This window comes from Camponotus vicinus, unplaced genomic scaffold, assembly GCF_025532165.1.
Source record: "Camponotus vicinus isolate PSW18456_S1 unplaced genomic scaffold, iyCamVici1.0 SCAF_9, whole genome shotgun sequence".
Classification (NCBI taxonomy): domain Eukaryota; kingdom Metazoa; phylum Arthropoda; class Insecta; order Hymenoptera; family Formicidae; genus Camponotus; species Camponotus vicinus.
The window spans coordinates 17,076,996-17,093,215 of NW_028141981.1; the positions used below are offsets into that span (position 1 = coordinate 17,076,996).

Here is a 16,220-nt window from a genome sequence, read left to right on the forward strand (position 1 = left end):
CAGAGTTGTGCAATGATGGGTCTGCAGGCGACGGCAGGAAAACGCAAATTGGAGGGTGGTGTTGGCTGCATGGAATTCCATATGGACTTGGGCGAGAGTCCGTCGAAGCTCGGACGCGTGGACGGTAGCTGGTGGGCGATGGACGACAGTTATGGACCGCCCTTGAACCAGACGTCGACGTCGTATTACGAGATGGAGGTGAGCTCACCCTGCCTACAGGCAACGAACCCGTGCCAGCCCACGGCGACGGGTTCCTCGCAGTCGCAGCAGCAACAACAGCAGCAACAATCGCAGCAACACTCGTCCCAACAGCACCATTCATCTTCCCAATCAACGCAACAGGCGCAACAACAACAATCGCAACAGCAACAACAATCGCCGGCGTCACCTTCGACATCGGCCTCGTCCACGGTGACGCAATTACATCATCAACATTACTATCATCACCAGCGCGGCGCCGTCAGTCCAATCGGCAACAACGGTTATAATCAACTATCGAGATCTCAGCCGCAATGGGGCGCGCTTCATCATTACGAACCGCCGACGATACGTCGCGAGGAGAACGGCAAGAGTTACTTGGAACTCGGCTCGAGTTATCGAGCGAACGAGCGATGTTGCGAAGGTTCCAAATCGAGTTGGTGCCGACGCGGTCGAGCCTGCTACCGGCAGCGACGACTCGCCGTTCTGAACATCTCTATGTGTAAACTCGCCAGGTACCGCCAGTTCCCGGATCCAAGCCTCCACAGGTCGGTATTGATCTGCAACACTTTGAGACACCTGGAACGTGAGATGGAGAGGGACAGGAGTCCGCCGCCCATGGAGCCGGTCGTACCGGCACCGATAGCTCAATTGCAACCGCCTGAGCAAGGCAGGTTAACGCCTTTCCCCGTGCCACCGACGTCGTCGGGAGAGACCGACGTCGATTCTGGCATCGGCGACAGCGACGACAGCCGATCGATTAACTGGGGCAGCGTGCTATCCTTGTCGAGCCAGTCGCCGCTCGACCCGCTCAACAACAACGAACTACTGGACGTGGACATAGGGCCCGATCTCGACCTGGACTTTATGCCCGGGTGGAAGTTGACGCCCCTCTCGGCGGACGACATCTTGAGAAGTACAACGACCCAGGAACAGCATCATCATCACCATCATCATCACCACCATCACCATCATCAGCATCATCACCATCAGCAGCAGCAGCAGCAGCAGCAACATCTAATGTCCTCGGGGAGCAGTTGCGGCAGCAGCTGCGGCAATAGCAACGTCGGTAGCACCAGCGTCAACAACGTCGGTAGCAGCAGTAGTACGCACGAGTCGTTGATGTGCGTAGGATCATAGCCCTCGACCTTGACATCGTTGAGTCACCTCATCGATTTCTATCCCCTGACGCCGTAGGGGGCAAGTAGATCCCCAACGACGGCCAGCACGCGAAAATCCTGCGAAAAAGTCCCTGGAAGGCGCGCGGGCGAGAGGCGGCGATGAATATGGCTCACCCTCTCTCTGGAGCGTTCGACGTCTGGCCGGCGACTCTCGAGGAGCCGCCTTCTTCTCTCTTCGCGTTAATTTATTGTCGCGTCAATTACACACGTACACATGCATACGGACAGACGAATACGATACCGAGTAATCTCCTGCGACACTTTCGTTCTTCCTTCGCTCCTTTTATCACCGCTGTTATGACTGCTACCACAGTGAACTCTATTGCTACTACTTTTACTACTATCCTCCCGTGACTATTTACCACTATCGGTTACGGTTACTTCTACTACTATTGCTACTCTACTTCTAGTACTACTATTACTACTATTACTAATATTACTATTATTACTATTATTACGCTATCGCTAATTAACGTCTCCCACAATAAGTATCTCCCCGAGGGACGGACGCGTCATGACACGCGGCACATTCGCAGGTGCAGACAAAACAACAGAGCGCTCTGAGAGTTAAAAAGGCGAGGGAGGGGGGTTGAAGAAGAATCTTTACTGTCCGCGAACCGACAGGTGCTGCTATTCGCGTCGGATAATCCTATGTCCCGGCAGAAATTCGGACGGTTTTCGTATCGGACTATCACGTGTATCATTTTCTCCGCCATGGAATTTCGAAGCCAGGTGTAAACGCGATTAACATTTATCTCAAAATAAGCCGTAAGATTTGAGAAAACCATCGATAATCGTCAATTCTCCAATAAACGTACAATGGCGATCGAGACGTGCAATTCTGCATTCGGCGCCTGATAAGACGCACCTGGAAAATTAAAACTTTCCATAGTTGCATCTGCAAGCTTGAAGATTCATTCAGTGAATGTTTGGAAAAGCGATTAAGACATATGCGAAAAGATCCGAGGATGGAAAAGAAAGAGAGAGAAAGAGAAGAAGGCTTTTTTAGCTGCGCGTCGAATACGAGAAGAAGCTTTCTCTTCGAGGTCGGAAAACTACGAGAACACTGTGATCGAAGTCACTTGGCTTGGGGGAGTTTCTGCTTCCTCTTCTGTACGTTCTCCCCCTCTTCGTACGTTATATTCTGAAATTACTGAGGAAGATCGTCCGAGAGATCTTTTTGATGAAATGACGCTCAAGAGCAGAGTCTACGACTCTGGGCGAATGTGACCAATCGATGATAATGTCGATGATACACCATTCGCGCGTACCCAGCATGTAACCATGTATACACATTCACACATAATATATATATTATATATACGACCGCCGTGGCCTATATTATACGCATGACGCACGAAGAAACACGCGCGAGTGCAAGCGCACACACAAGTCATATGGTGCTACAGGGCGGCTGTAGCCTGGTGCTTCTTTTCTCTAAGACAGACAAACACGCATACAGACACATACATACCTTAAGCCGAACGCGTACCGAATTCGCACGGATCGCTCCGTCGCTCGGGGTCGTCGTGACGCGTCCTACTGTCGTAAGCGTGATACGATGTAAATCGGAGACGTCGGCGTCTCGATCGAGAAAGTGGTCGCACCATCGCCCAAATTATTCGAGTATTTAATCTCGCGTGTGTTGAAGATCGTCAAAGAATATCTGTCAGATATCTCGTCAAAAAGAAATTGTTGAACCAAGATAGGTAGGTAGATAGATAGCTTAATGCGACTCAGTCTCGATTGTTTACATGTTGTAAGAATGAGGAATGATGAAAGAAAGGGTTTAAACATTTTGCGTTGGAACTACAAGATATGTTTGGGCTGTGCAATAGAATGCGTGTTTTTAATATTAGTGAGTGTATCGGCAAGAACATTAACATCGTCAAGAACAAAAATTATTTTCATACAGTGATTATATGAAAGATCGTCTTAGGAATAATATTTGTCTATCTTGATTTTAACATTCTAAGAGATATGCACACATATGTATATATACATCTGAAAGTACAAATAATTCTAATATATTTATTATTTTAATTTCAAAGCGACGTATGTTTCTTGTCGTGAACACTCACTCTAGTTAACGATAACGATTTACAACTGACGATTATTCTTTCAGCAAATAGTAATATTTATCTAGAAAATTTTTTCTTACACCAAGTCATAGTAAAGAAATATATGCCATGATTCAATCACAAAGTCTAATCGTAAGTCGAAATATTAAAATTAAGCATGCAAAGTAGTCCATTAGGTTTTCAAAGTCCATTAAGCTCCAACGCAATGAGTTAGCCCTAAAATGCATGACATAGGTCAGTGATGACTCAACTACCGTTTTAAATGCGAACTCCACATTAACTTTTATCAAAATGACCATGAGTCTACAAATTTCCTGTTTATAAATAAGAAAATATGAAGAGGAAAAAAGAATAACAGACGAGAAATATAAGATATAGAAAGCGAGGAAAACTTTTATAATTTATATTAAAGATGTAGAAAAAAATATATATATATTCTTAATGAGAAATTAATCGCAAAATACACTTTTTAGAAATATGAATTATTTACTCTTTCAATGTCACATTATTTAAAAAAAACTGGAGTAATTGCGGTTGTGAGTAGGACGAAACAGGACCCATGTCATGCGTTTGCGTGCGTATGTGTTATATGTAATAGACGATGCATCCTAAGGAGATTAAGGCGAGACGCCGGCGCCTTCGTGTGAATATCTTGTGTCTCGACGTACGACGTCGACAAATGTACCTGCATTTTAGAGATCGGGATAACGTTCTCCCCTTCGGATCGTCGCACGGTGGCCACTGCGCGTCACTGATCTCCCATAAATGTATCATATGTACACATATTAAATATAAACTAGAGAGTGGCCGGCGTGCGCGCGCGCGTGAAGAAGGCGAACGCTCGAGAGTTAAGGTCGATTTGAAGCCCATCCTCGACCCCGGACGCATCTTCTCGCGTGGATCCGTACGCGATCTCGCCCTCAACGTCCACGAATTCATTCAAGAGAGCAGCTATACTTAAAAGCTAAACGATTTAAGAAAGTCTAACGTTACGAAGAGAATATAATAACTTATCGACTCGACTGATTACTTAAACGAGTGGATGAATGAGAGTGTGCGAGAAAGGGACACAAGAACACAAGGAGTGTAAAAGAAGTGCATGTGTGTAAAAAGAAATGTAATTATATATCACGATAGAGTTGGATTTAAATTGTAATTATATATATGATGTTCTCTCTCTTATGATGACACGCGGGACATATACGCATACACATATATATACATAACACGTACGACATAACACATATACACAGAGATATACGCGAGATATACTATAGATACTTGTTGTATATATTATATATATATATATTATATATGCGTTACTTACTAAGCTAAGCTCTTAAGTATAAGCGCGCGAATCGTCGGGAAAGAAGAAACCCTTCATCTCACCCTATGAACCGCTATCCTCGGTCCTTCCTCGAGTTCCATTTTCTACTTTGTACTATAGCATTACGATCGGCACCCATCTTCTGTCACATCCCTCTTTCCCTCCTCCAATCCCCTTCTAAACGATAATGCTCCCCCTCTCTCTCCGCGCGATTTCTTCAAATACGACGAGCAATATTACTTTTAATGAGCGCGGGGAGGGTTTAGATAAAGGAAAAAGCGTACGTACAAACCGATGCATCTGATCGCGCGAGAGTGTCACACACGAGATTTTATGTATGGCGTTACATATACATTGTATGCGCGTTGGGTGTCGAACACCTATCATATAATAACGGTGGGTGAATCGCAGGGGATCGCAGAACATGTGTGAAGATTCGAATCTCTCAGGGAAAGAGCAGTGATTAGGCGAAAGCGATGGCTCCTTTCCGATCAAGAGAGTTGGTTTATAGTAAGGTATCGGCTAAGAAGCTGTCATCATCTTACTATGCTGCACAGAATTTGAATTCGCCGAATAGGTAGTGATTTAACTTTTTGCGAAAAATAAATTAGATAGAAAGTGTACATTTGAAATTTTTGTAAAGTTTATCCCCGAAAAATTGAGAATATATATAATTATGAATTATTTCTGACTAGAAAATTATATTCCAAAAAGAGAGATTGGTGGAAAGATTACGCGATGTTTGGGAATACATTGTGAAATGAACGTAAGTGAATTAATGGACGAGTTTTTTTCACATTTCTAATTCGATTCACCCTCCGATTTATTGTACGCTGAAGGAGGGATTCGCGCATGTGACGTGCGTTTGACTGCTCCGCAGAAAAACAATGTGATGCAACATCTTTTTCTAAGATTCTTTAAATCATTCATGTATTTATATATCTTCATATTTTATAATCATTCGTAATTATAATTTACTATAACTCGACTCATAATTTAATTAAAGTTGAGTGATTTTATAATTAAATATTAAATAATATAATTTATAAATAGATTGCCATTTTTTGTTATCGCACACACTTAGCGAAATGAAGTGTGATAAAATGATAATTTAGCAAATATTACCGCTCTGAAAATATGCAAAAATACCTTGTGCACTACATTTTTCAGTGGAGCAGCCGCATTGTTCTTCCACGATATTGTTGAGCAAGCAAAGCTATATTTGGAAGTGATTAGCACCGCGTCGTACAATCGCGCGTGTTTCAAGTCGCGTTTCTATAAATTAAGAAACCCCTTTTCTTCAATCGGGAACAGATCTAATATATGTTAAAAAAGTAACTTATATATATATGTTTCTCTTCAAATTAACAGAATACAGAGAAGCGCAAAAATCTCAAATGCGTGTATTCTCTTCTGAAAAGAAATTTTATTGTAAACGAAGGGGTTACGAAGACCGATGCGTCTCGTGCCAGCAGCGTCTCGCGATCATGTCAATCGTAAATCTATACGTAAACAATTGAGGAGCAGTCGTAATCGATTGCTACATACGTAGGTTCAATGAATCAAATTCGATTGCTATTCGACTGTTACCAGAGCCATTGTCTTCGCTGACATGGCGCGATCGACAATAGTCTATGCGAAGATAATTACGACTGTAGGCGAGTTTATACAAAAGAGTTAAAGATTAAAATAGTGAAATTTCGATATATAGAAAAAACTCTAATATAAAAGAAACATTTGAAATGCATTTATCGGTACTATATCTTTAGTCTATGATTATTCTGTCTGTAAAGTAGCATATAAAAAAGTTGTGATTCTTCCTTAGAGGAAATCTAAAGTCCGCCTGCGTGTCTAACGAATCCCTTCTCAGACATCACAATTATCTGAATGACATATAAGCATAACTGTCAAGTATCCGCCGGGAGTTTTTGGCTTCCTTGGCAAGGCTAAACGCAAACATTAGCGCTGCTGGCATCGATTCGTTGAGGTTCTTCGCGATCACGCGGACGCGTAACTCGCCATCGGATACGCGCGTTTCGTGAAGTGCCTAAAAACCGCCGAAAGAGAAAGTTACGGCTGTTAAAACCCGACGGCAAGGTCGCGCGCGAATCTTCGGCACGCCGACGTGCATACGATGTGCGACACACTCTAACACGATTATCGCGAGTCTCTTTTTCTTATTATTTTTCCTTTCTTTTCTAATGGGACAACGGATGGAGGCGTTTGTAAATAGTATAAATAATGCGAGATACGTTTTAAGTGAAAAATGAAAAGAGGATATAATAAGACTAATATTGAGAAAATATATATATAAATAAGATATATATTATATATATTATATATAAAGAAAAGTGTATATGTACACGCGTGTACGTGTGCGTATAAGATTATTATTATTATTATTAATATTATTATTATTATTATATATACATATGTATGTATATATTTATCTTGATAAATAATATAAGACGGCGACGAGCTCGCGCAATCGATTCTTCCTCATCGTCGTGGCGATATTTGGATGAGATTCGTTTTTATTTACGCGTATAACGATTGTTTGATATGATGACGCTTTCTCATTCTCGAGTTTTCCCGAAACTATTTTTTCCGATAGACATTTACAGATTTCTACGATCAAAGATTGTTGCATTTTGCGCAGACTCTGCAAGATTAAAAATTTATACAATATACGTGATATTTTTCTCTTAGTGTGAACGACTCATGCCAAGTTTATAATTAATTTCAGCATTGTCTTATGTTATAGCGGAAAATTATATACGATTATTTATATCATTCTATGTCTGATCGAAGCTCAATTACTTATTACATGCGCGCACATAATAAATAGTTTCGGACCGTCATTACGAGAACTCGTTCAATTTCGACCTTGTTCCTTTATCATGAGAGAATTGTGAGCGAAGAGTAAAAATTCCAGGCGAAAGGAACGACGAGAAATCGTCGATGGGGAAGCGGTCGGATACGCCGATCCTCGCGCCGTCGTAAAAAATTAGGGCAGGAAGGATGCACGACGTTGTACATTGTAAATAGTAGCGCGAAGGATGACAGTTACAGAGAGAGACAGAGTTAATTAATTTAAAAGAAACGAGAAAGAAAAAAATATGGGATAAAAAAGAGGCGGTCGCGAATCAAGACGGGCCGTCAGGCAAACGCACGGCATTTCCGGGTCATCCGGTTCACACAGCATTTTCCGGAAGCGTAATAGCTGTCCGTCGTCGGGCTCGACGAAGGCTCGAGAGCGATCTCTCCAGTGCTGATTGACCTTTAATGCCGGCTTTCGCGCGGCTTCGCCAATTTCGCGCGAACGGATCCGCGAACGCGATCGAGCACTCGGAGACTTCGCTGAAAATTATCGTGCGCTCTCAAATGTATGAAAAACTCTCTTCGAGTCATCGTCCGCCTTGTTACTCGAACCTGACGCTGTGCACTCGCAACGCGCGCGCCGGGTGCGCGCGTTTTAATCGAGCCCGCGGAGATCGTTACTCCGAGAGATGTAATTGTGTATCGTCGACGACCACGTGCCGATCACTCGATCATAATGTAAGTAAGAAGGAGCGTGGCGTTGCGAGGCCGCTGCGTTGAAGAAATGCGGAGAGAAGGAACAATGTAAACAATTGTTAACGAGCGCGTGATGAGTTTTGAGCGATGACACCGGCGACGGTCATCAGCTGTTCGAGCGAGCAGAACGCGTGCGACTCGATCGGGCCCACGTTTGTACTTGCGCACAAAAGCACGTGTGATCCTCGATCATTTAGGAATTGAGAAAGATTAATCGGCAAATGCGGGAGAACGTGTTATATGTGGGAAATCGCAATTACTCTAGTCCTATATGCGGTCGACGAATAATACGGCACACGTGTGTGTTCGCGAGTGATCGGGCGTGTCGCCATTTCTTTTCGTTTCTCTTTGTTCTGAAAATCGTGGAGTTGTGTATCGCGTACTGTTCTACCAAAATATATTAGCAGCAACAGCAGCAGCAGCAGAACTGACAGTCAAAATGGAGAATCGTTTAACTGGATATTGAATGACAAAAGTTGAATAAAAAGAAACTGCAGCGCACGTGCGATATGAAAAACGACAAGAACTATCAAAAACAATAAAGAGTATTATTCTATATATAACAATGACTTTCATTACACCTAATCTTTGTTTTTCAGTCCCCAATTAGTAACTTACATAGATTATTATTATCTCATAAGTTCATCCTTCAAAATAATTTATTATTATAATATCGACATATCGTAAAAAATTTTTTAGATGGAAATTAATTTTATACGTAATATATTCCCTGTTTTATGTGACGTTCATATCTTGTAGCAAGCAACAAGAAAACTACAGTGACGTATATATGAATTATATGGATTTTCAAATACTTACATGTCTCAAGCTTACAGTACTCAGCTAGACCAAATATTACTTGTACAGCTTTTCTAAAAACATTGATTTACAAGACAATCTTCATTCTTTCTTGAAAAACGTATTAAGATAAGAGAACATGATGTGACGAAACTCATTAATAAACTATGATTTTTTACAAAAAATCCAAGCTCAGATTTTATCCAGCAGCGATCTCTTTCTCAAAACATGCAGCCTCTTCAGATATAATCTCTGAAAATATATTAGATATAATAAATACATGTTTTTTCTTTTAATTTGATTATAGAAAAGATAAATTCTATAATAATAAATTACTAAAATAATAAATTATAAAAATTAATTATTTAATCTACTATACTTGTGTGCATAGAACATAACAGTGCATTTATGAAAATGACTAATCATGTCCCCTTCCCCATATATATATATCTTTATTGTGTTATTGTGAAATATAATTCGATCTATTAATCTTAAGAAATAAGAATTTCGAAAATATCTACATCAATCATCGAGTTTTAGATGTATAGAAACTGTTTAGACCAATTAAGAATTTTAATTTTTTTTTGTTATACTTACAATATGTTGAAAAATATATAAATTCATGTACTCCATAGCTGACACAGTTTTTTCGAGGCGTAGATTCTCTTTCTTCGAAGACAGCAACTTTTCAGTTCATATGCCGATGAAATCAGCATTAGTCATAAATATTATTTTATATTAGAAAATTAAAATTATTCTTTCTCTATTCAAAGAGACAATTGTACTGGCGTAAACTCAAGAAACATGTGACGGCGAATTGACATAGTTTGAAATCACCGAAATATCTTGTTTATGCACTGTAATATGTTTTAACATATCTTTTTTCCGTTTAAAGATTTCGTTGCATTGGTTACACTGCATTAATTTGCCATTATGCGTCTTAGCGTGTTTCAACATATCATTCTTTTGCGAAAAGCTTTTACCACAAGTCTCACAAGGATACGGCTTAACACCCGTGTGGATTCTTTCGTGGACAATTAGCGCGCCTTTGCGCGTAAAATCTTTGCCACAATAATGGCACTTGTGTGGTTTGACACCTGTGTGGATCTTCATATGTTGGCTGAGATTACTGGAACATCTATAGCGCATATTGCAAACCTTGCAGATATACGGACGTTCTCCAGTGTGTATTCTTTCGTGAATTAATCGCGCTTCTTTCGAAACAAACGAATTTCCACAATAATGACACATATGCGGTCTCTCTCTTAGATGCATCGATTTTTTGTGATACATCAACGAGCTCTTACTCGCTAATTTTTTACCGCATTCGTCGCACTCGTATAATTTATCGTCTCCGTGTACGCGTTCGTGATTTATCAGAACAGTGCGCTTTGGGAATATTTTGTTACAGATGTTACACCGCCATATCTTCTTGTCATTACATTTCTTCTTGATGCTATCTACTATTTCTTCCTCGGTATGTTTTTTCCTGTGTATCTTCAATTCGCTCATAGATTTGCACTTATAAGCGCAGACCTAGATAAATCAGTTAATCTCTCTTGTCATATTGTTTTTAATCAGTTTTCAATAAGAATATATAACTAATATTAATATATTCAAAGATGAAAAATTCAATAAATTATACAGAATTTTTACAAGCTATCAATATACTTACACTACATGTATATGCTCCAATTGCATTATGTCGTTTCATATGCGTATTCATGTTTCCTCTGCGATTAAATGTCGCGCCACAAATCGGACATGCATGCCTATTGGATCCATGCGATAATTTATGTTGCCGTAATTGAATCCTTTTATAAAAGGCTTTCCCACACTGTTCACAAGAATAAGGTCTGTTGCCATCATGTTGATTCATATGTTCTCGTAAATGAAATCTGTAAAAACAAAAGATACAATTTAGAAATACAATTTAACTTATAGAAATTAAGTTTGTAAAATTAACTAAAATAAAATTTTGAGAATAATTATTACCTTGATCTGAATGCATCGCCACAGATTTCACACATGTGTCTCTTTTTTATAGATTCATCTAAATGAATTCTTTTATGACCTCTCAAATTATTGGAATGTTTAAAACTTTTCCCACATAGATCACAAAGATATGGCTTATCTATTCTGTGAGTGGCCTCATGAATATCCAAGCTAGACCACTTTTCGTACATTTTATCACATGTAGAGCACTGAAATAATAATCGCCCCTCATGCGATTCCATAATATGATTTAGCAAATCTTTTCTATTATGATAAACTTTTTTACAATGACCACATCTTTTACTTATTTCAGTAATAAAATTTTCATGAAAATATTTATGATTATCATAATCCTGTTGACATTTAAATGTCTGTTTGCAAATAGCACAATGAATTGTCTCATACATTTTAGCTTTATTAGTTACTTGCTTGCTTTCACATTCTTTATTGAATGTCTGAGAATTTTTTATTTTAAAGTTAATCTGCTCAATTCTATACTTTTCATTTTCTGTAGTTCTAGATATAGTTATGTGTTTAGGAACATCCTCTTTCTTATTACAAAATATTTTATGATTTTCAAATATTTCCTGCGTATCATATAAAGTTTGGCATTGCAAGCATAAAATACTATGATTTTCATTGCGGATTTTATCTTGTTGAATTTGTGATATTTTTTCTGTAATCTCAGTAGCTTTGCTGTTAACTTCTGTACAGGTTTGGATCAGAGTATTTAATTCTGATGACACAATACTCTTTGCAATGCTCTGAAAGTTATGTTTCTGTATTTCAGAACATACACCATTCCCTAATTCTTTCAAAGTTGATTCTGAAGAGTTTATCATTTTATTAGTAATAAATGTAAAAGGATGTGTATTATCATCTGTACACATCTCTTGAGCAATTTCTGATGAACATTCATCAATTATTGCATTGTACTTATTTTCATATTTTGACTGCAAAACACCACATTCATAGATTATACAATAAATTAATAAATATTTTAAGAATATTTTTTCACATATAAGTAAAAAGTCTAAAAATATTTATAATTACTAAAAATTAATATTTTTTTCATACCTGTCTTTCAATATTTAGGAATTTTTTCATCCGTATATCAGTTCGTAAACATGAAACAACCAGCAAGTGCGCAATTTCCAATTTGTTGCAACAATCAATGCATACTTTGTGTGGCATCGAATCTTCTCTATCGATTGAAATAGGCATATGCAAATTTATTCTTTCTTTTAATTTAAACTCTATACCTTTGGCTGCAAAGATATCTATCCCATCCAAAGCAGATTCACCACAGAGTCTGCACAAATTGGTAAATCTAATATTGATATCATCATATTCATCTATCTCGACATTCATATCACAATATGTTAGAGGCACATTATCATCTATCTCTTGAAAATGCTGTGATTTATCAAATATATTTATTGAATCCTCATTATTGGTACTTGAATTGGTCCTAAATAAAGTAGGAATAGTACCTTCTTCTATAATAATAGGCACAGTTTTGCTTATGTAACAGCGATCTTTAATGTGATGGGAGCAAATGTAATAATTTAAATGTAATTCTGCATTCGATTTTGTGGCTAAATCCGATCTACCGCAACATTCCGCCCATACTTTGGCTCTATAAAAATTATTTCCAAACTTGAAATTTAAGCATTGATAGAATAGTTATATGATAATTATAGATATAGTCGATATATAATACGAAAATAACAACAAATCATTTTCATAATTTCTCAAAAATAAAATAGCTCATCCTAATAACGAGCATTAAGATACGCTAACCTATCTTACTAATGCACTTACGTGTCATCATTAGGAAAATTAATGAAAGTGACATTTGACGAATCTTCGTTTTCCGACGAATATTTACAATTTAATGCTGCGCAAACGATTCTCATATTGGATAATTAATGTTTATTGTACGAATATAAAAAATCAAGATTTATTATTAAAACTTTGTTTTCCGTGGGTATATTTTCATGCTTGAGCCACGGAGAAACAAGGAGATAGAAGTTGCTCCCGATTGCAATGTAAATGCGATTGTTACGCCGATATATTCACGTTATCCGAGCTATTTTCAATTCATTCTCTTATGGATGTTCTACTTTAAAAAATTATTTCAGATTATAAATTTCAGATTACAATTTTTTTAAATCTATAAATCTGTCTATTATTGAATTAATGACTAGATGATAAACTTAACACAAAACCATTAATAGCCTGCAAATGTATATAATTATAAATTTATAATTTCGTAATTCATAAATCGCTAGTGTAAATATAATGCTAAGAATTTATATTAACTAGAATATGACAAAGAACGAGTTTACTTCCTTGCATTATTCATTACTTAATAAATTACAATTAGAAGATTAAAAAAAAAAATATTTTTGAAAAATACAAATTTGGCGTACAAAATGATAATATTACATTAATTGTTTAACAACGTTGATCCAATCATCGAAATAATTTAGAATGCAAGAAGATATACATATACAGAAAATATTTCAACTTTAATTTATATTACAACATATTAAATATTGTGATAAATTAATTGTACGGTATTTGTCTATTATTTTTCTCACAGTATATTATTGTTATGATACGCGCATTTATATCGATCATATTTATTCATATGTTTTCTTTCATTGAATTCTTGAATATGAAGTATGAAATGACAAATTTTGAATAACATCTAGCTATTTGATCACAGTTAATATGAAAAGACAATAGTTAACAGTCATACAATATTTAATTTAAAAAATATTTAACATACTTTCTTTTTCCTTTAACGAAGCCAAACGATCTTATCATAGTTCAATTTAATATATGAAAGACTTCTGGATTATCAATATCTAAGAACAGACATTTAAAGATATCATTGTAGAAATCCGGATAATATTCGCACGCTCGCTTGCAATCGGGCGTAAAATTTATTTCCAATAATTTAGGCTGCATTTCGGAATCCTTCCATTCCAATATCAAATCGGCAGCATACACGGCTCTGCTTTGCGGATTTTCAGCGATTCCTTTCGGCGGTGGTTGCGCGGTTGCGGCTTCGAAAACCTGTCGTAAAACGAAAAGAATCTTTGGTTCAACATAGGTTTTCCATGGATAGTCGGGATACTGATTTTCCCATTCCACGATAAAATCGGCGCACTTTAAATGAAAGAGCGCATCCTCCTCAATATAATTCATGACGGTGAAATGTTGCTCGTATACATCAAAATTGTCCAACGCGAATGGTAGATTTGCAAAACGCAGGAAAAAGTTCGCGTAAGCGTACACTCGCAATGGTTTTACCGATTTGAGTAATACAACGTATCTTATGTCAAATTTCACTTGATTAATATCTGGCCTGTTATATAAAACTGGTCGCGCAATATACTTCTGCGCAATTTTAGGCCCTGTGCAAGGTAATCTCAGAATGTGATAGAGATTATTCGTGATATAGGTGTCCAAGCCTCTTGCCAGGTTCCATGGTTTGCAAATCCAATGATTATCCAAATCTTTATCTGCTCGCTGTGTAAAGTAAACAACAAACTGCACCAACTCTGTACTCAAGTTATATGTTGTCGGTAACCATGCTGGATAAGTTTCCAGAGTATCTGAATCATATAATTTATCTTTTGCTTTTCTTTTACATACAATTGACAAAAGATCTTTTCTTGTCAAAACATATTCGTATGGAAATTGATTTACAAAAACATGAGGCAAAGAAAGGCTCAATTCTTTATACATTTTGTAGTGAGACGTAAGCCAGAATATGTCCGCCTCTTCTTCATTGTCAGTGATTTCAAATGCTGGATCTGTCAAATAATTAATTACATTATCATAATGTGAAAAAACTTTTAACTTTTTACTAGTATCTGCCTTTAGTTCAATCTTCATTTCTGACAAGCTTTCATAAAAATAATCTCCTAAAAAGTAATCTACATCTGGCTCAGTCTGTTCAAAACTTTCTTCAAAAATACTGTCAATCCAAGGCAGTAATAATGCCCATCTCTTTTGAGGATCATTTGTCTGGTTTTCTACAAAATCTCTTGTAACTTCGTCTCCTGCATCAATATCTTTTATAGGAAATAGAAGTGTATAAGTAACACCTTCTGGCATATACAAAAAAGGCACTGCTCTAAAATTTGGTTCATTACTGTGATTTATCGCCGATCCAACTTCATCCATAATATACCATATTGGCATTCTGTCCTCTATTGCTGCATAATTTATTGAATACGACTGATTGTATCGCCACATTTCCTTCATAACATTTTCAATTTTTTCCTGTTCCTCAGCTTTAATATCTATGCCCATCAATAAGCACATACGATTAAGCAGATTAGGTACTTGAATTAAATTTTGTCGAGCATTACGAATATCATAGCTCCATGCATGATCAATCAAATAAATGTTATTTGGATCTTGTACAGAAATACCATTTTCTGCAGATACAATTAGTTTCCAAATTGGCTCTGTAATGTGTCTTTTTTCATTCTCATATTCTACCTTTGCCAATTGGAAGACAAGACCAGAATCAAAAATTTGATTTTTTAATTTCTTGTACAGACTTTCCCAGAATAATTGTGGAACACCACAAGATTGAAGTTGTAGCTGATGTGTTTGAAGAAATATATTAAATAAATTTTCACCATCCATTATATAAAAATAAATAAGTATGCCTAGAACAAGTAAATATTTAACGATTATGTATTCCATATAACAAGAAATAATAAATTCACATGTGTAATTGTAAAACAATCGATGCTTACATATATTTCTTCTAAAATGGATGCACGTATAATAGTTAATTTATCGATAGAAATCAATTTGAATAGAGAGCATATAATACAAAAAAATATTTAAAATAAACTGTGCCTATTTAAATTGAAAACAATCTCTCAATGCATTTTGTATTATATAAAATAGGAACGCAGTTTATATTATATCAAGTAAGAATAAAGCACTTTTTTGTACTCTGATAAATACATCAAAAATCATAATGGGTTAACGTAATTCTGGTTTGCGATTGGTTGATTTCACATATAC

At 37.1% G+C, this 16,220-nt stretch overlaps 3 protein-coding genes across 19 annotated transcripts in view; 1 reads left to right on the forward strand and 2 right to left on the reverse strand.

Moving 5' to 3' along the window:
* Positions 1-8,929, forward strand: part of Tara (SERTA domain-containing protein 2 taranis) — an 83,990-nt gene extending 75,061 nt beyond the window's left edge. For all 13 annotated transcript variants that reach the window (XM_083108775.1, XM_083108777.1, XM_083108778.1 and 10 more), the window contains one exon: positions 4-8,929. In XM_083108775.1, coding sequence (XP_082964901.1) covers positions 4-1,338 — 1,335 coding nt within the window. In that variant the 3' untranslated portion in view covers positions 1,339-8,929. The remainder of the gene's footprint in view (positions 1-3) is intronic.
* LOC145977095 (uncharacterized) lies at positions 5,055-14,091 on the reverse strand. 5 transcript variants are annotated; one of them, XM_083108767.1, is made up of 6 exons: positions 13,954-14,091; positions 12,234-12,795; positions 11,157-12,109; positions 10,837-11,059; positions 9,759-10,697; positions 5,055-9,413 (listed from the first exon to the last, which is right to left on the reverse strand). In XM_083108767.1, the coding sequence occupies exons 1-5, from the start codon at positions 13,989-13,991 to the stop codon at positions 9,957-9,959; spliced, it is 2,517 nt and encodes an 838-aa protein (XP_082964893.1). In that variant the 5' UTR covers positions 13,992-14,091; the 3' UTR covers positions 5,055-9,413; positions 9,759-9,956. The 5 variants fall into 5 exon arrangements, with proteins under 5 accessions (XP_082964893.1, XP_082964895.1, XP_082964892.1 ...); XM_083108769.1 differs by having other exon boundaries at positions 12,234-12,468; positions 13,954-14,085; XM_083108766.1 differs by lacking the exon at positions 13,954-14,091 and adding an exon at positions 12,981-13,591.
* On the reverse strand, positions 13,666-16,102 carry Ttll12 (Tubulin tyrosine ligase-like 12). Its single transcript, XM_083108772.1, has 2 exons — positions 15,944-16,102; positions 13,666-15,853 (listed from the first exon to the last, which is right to left on the reverse strand). Exon 2 carries the CDS (start codon positions 15,828-15,830, stop codon positions 13,995-13,997), a length of 1,836 nt encoding a protein of 611 aa, XP_082964898.1. The 5' UTR covers positions 15,831-15,853; positions 15,944-16,102; the 3' UTR covers positions 13,666-13,994.
* Between the last annotated feature and the right edge of the window lie 118 nt (positions 16,103-16,220).

Bases quoted from the DNA above. Each gene is read 5' to 3' on its own strand.
- Ttll12 (XM_083108772.1), bottom strand. From the start codon at position 15,830: ATGGATGGTGAAAATTTATTTAATATATTTCTTCAAACACATCAGCTA.
- LOC145977095 (XM_083108766.1), bottom strand. From the start codon at position 13,075: ATGAGAATCGTTTGCGCAGCATTAAATTGTAAATATTCGTCGGAAAAC. The intron at 11,060-11,156 runs GTAATAATTATT...TTGTTTTTACAG, and splicing joins GGCGATGCATTCAGATCAAG to ATTTCATTTACGAGAACATA. The intron at 10,698-10,836 runs GTAAGTATATTG...TGATTTATCTAG, and splicing joins TTGGAGCATATACATGTAGT to GTCTGCGCTTATAAGTGCAA.